The sequence below is a fragment of the Pteropus medius genome, unplaced genomic scaffold (assembly GCF_902729225.1).
Source record: "Pteropus medius unplaced genomic scaffold, Ma_sr-lr_union100, whole genome shotgun sequence".
NCBI classification, from domain to species: domain Eukaryota; kingdom Metazoa; phylum Chordata; class Mammalia; order Chiroptera; family Pteropodidae; genus Pteropus; species Pteropus medius.
The window spans coordinates 587644-595660 of NW_024352839.1; the positions used below are offsets into that span (position 1 = coordinate 587644).

Here is an 8017-nt window from a genome sequence, read left to right on the forward strand (position 1 = left end):
CCCTATCAGCGTTACCTCCACTGTCCCCTCCCCAGCCAGAGCCCTGGGCCCCCTCCCTCCCCCATGGCCTTTCAGCTTTATAAGCCATCTGCTCAGCTTCCTGAATGTCTCTCTCACCAACCCCAACTGCTTTTCCTAGCCCTACCCTGGTCCAGCCTTGTCCTTACCCACCCAGGTCCCTATCCTGGCTTCCCCTGGGCTCCCCACCTCAGTTTTCACCTCTGGTCCACCCTCCTCATGACAGCTAGAAGGATCTGCCTAAAGCCCAAACCTGACCTTGTCCTCCCCTGCACAGAATCCACCAATACTATTGGCTCCCCAATGCTATCAGGACAGAGTCTGAGCTTCTCAAGCTGGAGATCCTGGATCCTGCTCACCCCTCCTGCCTCACCTCTATCACAGGACCCCCGGCACCTGGCACTTACTAAGTCCTTGCTTATACTGTGCCATCTGCCTGGAACACCTTTCTCTCTGCCCTTTGCCCAGTGACTTCCTTCAGATGTTATTCTCAGGTCACTTGGCTCCTCCAGGAAGCCCTCTCTGACCATACCCTAGGCTGAGTCAGGCATCTTTTCTGGGCTCCCACAATCTCTCAGGCTTCCCTGATCACCAAATCTCTGATCACCCTGAGCTATCACCATCTGAGGGCAGGGCCTGGGGCTGTCTGAGTCACACAGCATCACCGAGCACATGGCATGCCCGGAGATGACGCTCAAGAAATGTCTGTTGACTAAATGGATGACCATCCTCAGCCTCATCCAGGGACCTCAGATAGAACTGGGTAAGCCTCTCCCCCAGAGGAGGCATCCCCAGCTCCAGACCTGCATGATACCCCCAGCTCCCACAGACAGAGACAGGGGCAAAGGCCCAGGCCCAAGCTTAGAAAAATAGGACTTTCTTGTTGTGCCCCAGTGCCCCTGACACCCCCCCGACCAGTTTTAAAAACCATGAACAATTTGGTGAGTCTGAGGCCAGGCCCCATGGGGCGCCTGGGTCCTGCAACCCCTTGGGCCAGAAGGGCCACAGAGGTGGGTACGAGGCTAGGGTCCCGTGGGTTCGTGGCTGGACCCCCAGGGCTCACAGTCCAGCTGGACCACGGTGTGGGCCCTAGGCGCAGTGGGCTCAGGGGCAGGCAGGGCTGGCGTGGCGCCGTTGGTCTGGGAGCAAACGCTGCTGACGGGTGCGGGTGCCTTGGCCTTGCCTGGGGGCTGGCCGCCATGCACCTTGTAGCGCATAAGCAAAACGAAGATGAAGACCAGTACCGAGGCCACGATGACACCACCCAGTGCGATGATCATGGTGCCGCCCAGGAAGGGTGCATGTGGGGCCCCGCAGGGCCGCAGTGCTGGCTCCGTGGAGAAGCGGGTGCAGCCCACTGGCTGTGTGGCTGTCAGCCCTGTGGCGCTGTCCTCATATACCGCTAGCACACACAGATCGTAGGTGCGGCCTGACACCAGGTCTGTCAACAGGAAGGAGCGGCTGTCGGCTGGGATCATCCTGGAGGGACAGGTAGGTGGGGGTCAGGTCTCCAGCTGCCCAGCACCCACCCTGAGCTCTGCCCTCCCCCTACCCCCCGTCCAGTCTAGAGAATTTCCCCCAGTCCAGCTGCCTCATTTCATTCTAATTTCAAAATTCCCTCTAATCACTACTCGAACCCCCTTTCGTCTGATACCTAGTCAGCGGCCTGATATCCCTCCAGTCTGTTGGCTGATTTTACCTGAGCCCACCACCTCACTTTCTTGCTGAATTCCACTCAAATTCCCATTTGATCTTCCTCTAGGTCCAATGCTCAAATTCTCTCCAGTGCTGCTGTCCCTTTCCCCTCTGCTCTGCTGCCCAGTTTCACTCTAGCCCCACTGCCCAGTTCTCTGTGGCCCACCACTTGAGTTCTCCCAGTCCTGTTTCATTTTATACCCAGCTGCATTATTTACATCCTGCACTGCCAAGTGATTTCCCACCAGCCTGCAGCCCTAGTTCCCTCTAGCTTTGCTGCCCAATTTTGCTTTACTCCTCTGCCTGACTTCATTCTGGTCCCTGCATCCTATTCTCCTCTAGTTCACTCTCTGAGTTCCTTCAATCCGTCACCCAATTTCCTACCAATCCACCACCTGAGTCCCCTCTAGCCCTGCTGCCAGACATCTCTCCAGTTCCCATCCAATTCTGTTCTAATCCTGTCTGACCTCCCTCTAATCCAATGTCCATTTCCTTCTGGCCCTCCATCCAACTTCTCTCTAATTCCACCTCCCAGTCTCCCTCTAGACCCTCTGTTCCCGTCTGACAACTCCAGCCTGCACCTAATTTTCCTTTCCCTCCACTGTACTGTAGCTGGATTCTCTAATTTAACTGCCTGATTCCTCCATACTGCTGATGCCTGATTTCCTTCTAACCTGCCAATTAATGTTCCCCCAGCCCCGTTGTTTAATTATTATTGTATCTATAACCTGCTTTTCAGTGAGTCCTGTCATCTGACACCATTTTCATTAAACAATGTACTTCAGTCACCACTGCTGATTTTGTTTTCTCTCTGTTGCCTTATTTCTTTCCAGCTCTACCTCCTAGTTCCTTGTTATCTCTGTTGACTAGTTTCTTTTTATCATTACTTTTCCCTTAGCACCCAATTCCACTATATTTCCTTTTGTAGTAGAACACCCTGTTGGAAATTTAACTTGTTTTATGATCTATTTTATCCTTAAACTACTTTAATGAAGGAAGTACAGGAAACTCCGTGATTGTCTCTGGTAGGGTGACCATCTAGGGAAGCATTTGTCCCATCCCCTGCCAGGCATGGTGGACTTGTGTATGTCCTCCATGGAATCTTCTGAATGCTGACTATGAAAGAAAGCGGAAAAAGCTTGTTAGATTTCCAGGACCGAAGAGGAAACCAAGTGAGGATCTCTTGAGGTCTGACCCCCTGGGGAGGGAAATGGGACCCAGGTGCTGAGTTTACAAGGTGTAGACTCCAGGGCTTGGGAGGGCTCTTGGCTCAGCCTGAAAGTGAGAACAGGGAGCTATCCACAGCCATCCATGCAAGGTTGGACTTGGGTGAGAGGTGTCAGTAGTGTTCAGGTCAGAGCCACCACTACTGGCCACATGCATCTACAGCAGATGTTCCAAGTACTCTTCAGCTCAGGGGCAGAAGTTGTATTGACCCATCTCTTGGAGTGTGAAAGCCCCAGGTTTTTTCTTTGCAACAAACAGATGACAGAAGGGAATCCCCAACAGTGGCAAACTGAACATTCCTGTTCGCCTAGCAGGTGGAGCTTGAACTAGGTTTAATTTGATTCAAGAAATGAAAAATCAAGATGTCACCATATAAGAACCACAAACGTGGAGCAGTTCACACTGCACAGACCCAGAGCCAAGTTTCTATTTAACCTCCTCCCTCATTTTCCTTTTAACCTCTGGTCAGAGTTCCTTTGCAGCAGGGCTGCCTCATTGCATTTTTCTCATGATCCCTGTACCTTCCTGCTTGCTCTCTTTTTCTTCCTGCAGTCTGGCTTGTATCTAGCCCTGTCATCTGGAAACACCTGGTTTCCTCTTTACCTTTACTACTTAATTTTATATCTCCCCAAACTTGCCCCATCTCCTTTAACGGTTTACTTTTCTGGCCTGGTTACTTTTTACTCTTCTGTCTGATTTCCTTTATACATCTGTTACTATTTACTTTTGCTGCCTTATTTCTCTTTACCACACGCCTGATTTCTTTTACTTTTGTTATCTGATTTCCTTTGCAACCTTGCAGCCTCATTTCTCAGCTATGCTGCAGCCTGGGTATTGGTAAGTATATCTCTAACCTTCCCTCCACCTCACTCCCCCAACCACATTGCCCACTGCCTGGACACTGCACCTGTAGACGAGGATGTCATCGGCTGAGCTGTTGTACTGGATCTGGTACATGCGAATTCCTGGAATAGGCCGCTGATCTGGCCACTGGATGAGAGCAGCTGTGGCCCCATGCTCAGTCACCTGGACACCACGGTCAGTAGGGGGTACGGTGTCAGCTGCCTTGGCAGAGGCGGCAGAGGGCGGGGTGAGGGCATCAGGATCCCCGTCCCGCGGGGGGTCACAGCTGGTGCTGTTGGCTAGCTGAGGAGGAGGTGGGGGGCCCACAGTTAGCTCAACAGCAGCTGTGGCCTCACCAGCTGCATTGGCTGCAATGCAAGTGAAGATGCCGCCATCACCCGGCTCAGTGACCAGCAGCTCCAGGGTCCCATTAGGGAAGGCACGAGCACGGCTCGAGTTGCCCAGCAGCCGGCCCTGGGGTGACACCCAACGTACACGGGGCTCAGGGTCCCCCACTGCCCGGCAGCGCAAGGCAGCTGGCCGACCTGCAGGCACTGCCAGGGGTGGCGAGCGGTGAGTCACCACGGGGGGCTCACAAACAAACTCCTCCTCACCCACAGCCCAGAAGTAGCGGCCACCCAGGGCAGGTGGGGAGGCGCAGGCTTCGAGGTCGTCCTCCCGAGCCAGCCGCCGCAGCCACACCAGCTCGCAGTTGCAGTGCAGAGGGTTCCCGCCGAAGGCCAGCACCAGGGCAGAAGCAGGTGAGCCGCGGGGCCTGGCTAGTAGTGGTAGGCGAGAGAAGAGTGGGTCAGGTGGAATGGTGGTCAGGCGGTTGGAGGTCATGTCCAGCCGCGCCAACTTGTGCAGGCGAGAAAAGGCGCCAGCAGGCACAGAAGCCAGCAGGTTGTGGTCGAGGCCCAATGTATTGACATTGCCCAGGCGGCCCAAAGCCTCCCAGGGCAGCTGTTCCAGGTTGTTGTAGGAGAGGTCGAGGTCCTCAAGAGTCTCGGCACAGTCATCCAGGGCACCAGCAGCTAGTGCTGCCAGCTGGTTGTTGCTCAGGATGAGATGGCGCAAATTGACCAGGCCACGCAGCTGACCCTCGCCCAGCGAGGTCAGCCGGTTGCCATCAAGGTGCAGGGCACGCAGAGCACGAAGGTCAGCAAAGGCGCCGGCTGCCACATGCCGGATGGTATTACGTGACAAGCTCAAATGCAGCAGGCCCGTCATGTTGGCCAGGTCACGGCGGCGCACAGCCGCAATGAAGTTGTCCGCCAGGCGCAGCTCAGCTGCCCGGCGGTCCAGAGAGGGAGGCACGAACAGAAGGCCTGCCCCGGGGCACAGCACACTTAGGGGCAATGACTGTGTCTGGCAGCGGCAACGGCGTGGACACAGGCTGGGTGTGGCTGACTGGGGTGGAGACGAGGCGGGGGCCAGCGGTAGCAGGCAAAGGAGCAGCGGGAGGACGGCCATCTCGGGCAGGGGCGGCCTGCACGTAAGAAGGGAGGCATTAGGGCACAGTGAGGCCAGAAGAAGGGTATCAGAGGGGGCTGGGGTGGTCCAAGACCAGGAGAGAATGTCACAGTGGGCTGAGAGCAGAGGCGCTGGTTAAAGTTGGTCAGAGGGGAGTGATTAGACATATCAAAAGTCAGATTCAAAGAGATGTGTCATGGGGAGACAGAAGGAGTAGAAATGAACAAAGACAGTCAGAGGGAAGGGGGGTGTTTAGACATGGTCAGAGACAGTCAGAGAACGGAAAGGTTGGTCAGGGTGCATAGAAGGTAAGCCAGAGGGCTTTAGACATGGTCACAGAGAGATGGTCAAGGACGGCCAAAGAGACAAGAGGTGGTCAGGGTGGTGAGAGTGACTAGAAGTAGTCGGATGTGACCAGAGAGGTGGTTAGAGATGATCAAGATAAGCGGTGGACAAAGAGAGGGGAAGTGGTCAGGGGTGGTCGGATGGTCAGAAATGGTCAAAAGCCAGAGAGGAGGAGAGGACAGCTGGGTAGGGTGATGTGTCTAGGGAGAGGTCATCAGACAGAGGAAAGACAGCCAGGGATGTTAGAAATTATCAGAGACAGAAAAAGAGAGGTGGTCAGTAAAGGCCAGAGATGATCAAATGGTCATTGACTGGCAGTTAGGGTCAGGGATGGGAGGAGGGCAAGAGAGATGGCAAAAGGTGGTCAGAGAGAGGAAAGGTAGACAGAAGAAGCCAGAGAGGAGAGATAGACAGAAGCGGCTGGAGAGAAGAGTGGTAGACAGATATCAAAAAGATGGTCAGAGACAGTCACTGGCCAAGGCTGAGGGTCAGAGCTGGACAAGGGCAAGATGAGGAGAGAGTGGTACAGTGGGCAGAGATGTCAAAGGTGGTCACTGACTGAAGCAGTAGACAGAGGTAGCTGAAGAGAGGAGCTGTGGACAGGTCTGTTAAAGATGATCAAAGATAGAAGGGGTAAACAGATAACCATTGAGAGGTGTGGTGGCCAGAGAAAGGAGCAATGGACTGAAGTGTCAAAGATGGTCAGAGAGAGGAGAGGTGGAGAAGGGAGACGGGAGAGAGGAGTGGTGGACAGGAGAGGTGGCTGAGGGTGGTCAGACAAGACAGATGGCAGGAAGAAGTTAGAAGACAGACTGGGGATGGGTCAGAGACCTGGAGATGCCATCAACTGGGGAAGACGAAATCAGAGGAGGGCAGAGCTGGCCAAATGTCCAGAGACTGTCTGAGGCAGAGTAGGAGCTGGAGGCATACCCATGGGTGGAGGTGTGTTTCTGGGGAAAACCCCAAGGATGCCCAGAGGTACCACGCCTGGTCATCACATGCTCCATCCCCAGCCACAAAGTTCCTCCCCAGTCCCTCCCCACGATGGGGGTCTCCCAGTAGCCTTACCTGAGCTGGAAGCCGCCCCAGGGAGCAGAGTCCTCAGGCTCCAAGGGGGTCAGGGGTCAGGGGTCTGGATGGGGCACCTGGTCATGACTTTCCTGTCCCCAAGCCAAGGCCTCTGTACAGGGACTGTCTGTTGTGCCTCAGCTCAGATAAGTGGTCATGGAGTCTCTAGACCTTGATACTTGGGGTCCTAGATCCCCAAATATTGGGCCTCTAGGGTCCAGTTTTAGAGACCCTGGCACCCCTTTGGATTGTTCAGAGTCAGAGTTGCCCAGCTCCAGTCCTGGGATGCTAAACAGTCAAATGGAGAGTTTAGGGTATAACATCTGATACTGGAGTGCTGGGTTCAGATATTGGGGTGCTAAGTCAAGTTTTGGAGTTCTCTAGTCCTAAATTTCTGCATTCAGATTTGCAGCAAGTACCTCAGGCCTGATCTCGGGTTTAGGCCCCTTGGAATGCCAGGGTTCAGATCTTGGAATATGAGGCCTAAATCTCAGGGTTCAGGTCCCAAATAATGGGTTCCAGGGTAAAGACATGGGAATTCCATCCCAGATTTCAAGGTCCCAGGCATGGAATTCAGAGTTCAGGTCCGGACTTCGAGTTTTAGATGCCAGATCTTGAGGTTCAGGCTCCAAGTCTTGGGGTCCATATTCCAAGTCTTGGGGTTCAGGCTCCAAATATTGGGGTCCCAGGGACTGATGTTGAGATTCCAGCCCCTGATATTGGTGTTCAGGCTCCAGGTCATGGGCTCCCAGCCCAGATCAGGGTCCCAGGTTCGGGTTTCCAGATCTCTGGATTCGATCTTGGGGTGCAGGACCCCAATGTCGGGGTGCGGGCTCTCGGTCTAGGGCGACGGCGCCTCGGCTTGCTTCCCCAGCTGCAGCGGAGGCTGGCCCGGAGGGAAGGGGTTGGCTGCGGTGTGGGAATTGGGGGGAGGCCAGGCAGCCCCGGGGGCCGGGGTGGGGCGAGGCCTGGGCGCGAACAGACAGACAGACAGAGACACGCCGGGTTAGGGCACCGCAGCGCGGGCGGGGCCGCAGGGGGGAGGGGCCGCTCTCAGAGACCCCTCCCCCGCCGAGGCCGGGGCGGGGGCCGGGCGGGGGCCGGGCGGGGGCCGGACGGGCGGGCCGGGTCCGGGCGCTCCCGCGGCCTCCTCGCCGGGAAGCTAGTGCCGCGCGCGCGCCCGCGCTTAAAGGCGCAGGCCCCGCGCGCGCCCGCGCTTAAAGGTGTAGGCAGCCCTCCCTCTCTTAAAAGGCGCGTCCCGGGCCCCGCCTCCCAAGGAGTCGCCCTGGCGTTGCTTGGGAGAGAGAATCCTGGGATAAAGAGAGAGACACAAAGATAGAGAGAGACA

The 8017-nt window shown here is 55.7% G+C and overlaps 1 protein-coding gene across 1 annotated transcript; it reads right to left on the reverse strand.

Annotated features, from left to right (window-relative positions):
• Positions 1-871: 871 nt before the first annotated feature.
• On the reverse strand, positions 872-7748 carry LRFN3 (leucine rich repeat and fibronectin type III domain containing 3). The gene is made up of 3 exons (XM_039850080.1): positions 6670-7748; positions 3848-5272; positions 872-1497 (listed from the first exon to the last, which is right to left on the reverse strand). Exons 2-3 carry the CDS (start codon positions 5254-5256, stop codon positions 1041-1043), a joined length of 1866 nt encoding a protein of 621 aa, XP_039706014.1. The 5' UTR covers positions 5257-5272; positions 6670-7748; the 3' UTR covers positions 872-1040.
• Positions 7749-8017: the final 269 nt, after the last annotated feature.

Bases quoted from the DNA above. Each gene is read 5' to 3' on its own strand.
- LRFN3 (XM_039850080.1), bottom strand. From the start codon at position 5,256: ATGGCCGTCCTCCCGCTGCTCCTTTGCCTGCTACCGCTGGCCCCCGCC. The intron at 1,498-3,847 runs GTGCAGTGTCCA...CTGTCCCTCCAG, and splicing joins GATGACATCCTCGTCTACAG to GATGATCCCAGCCGACAGCC.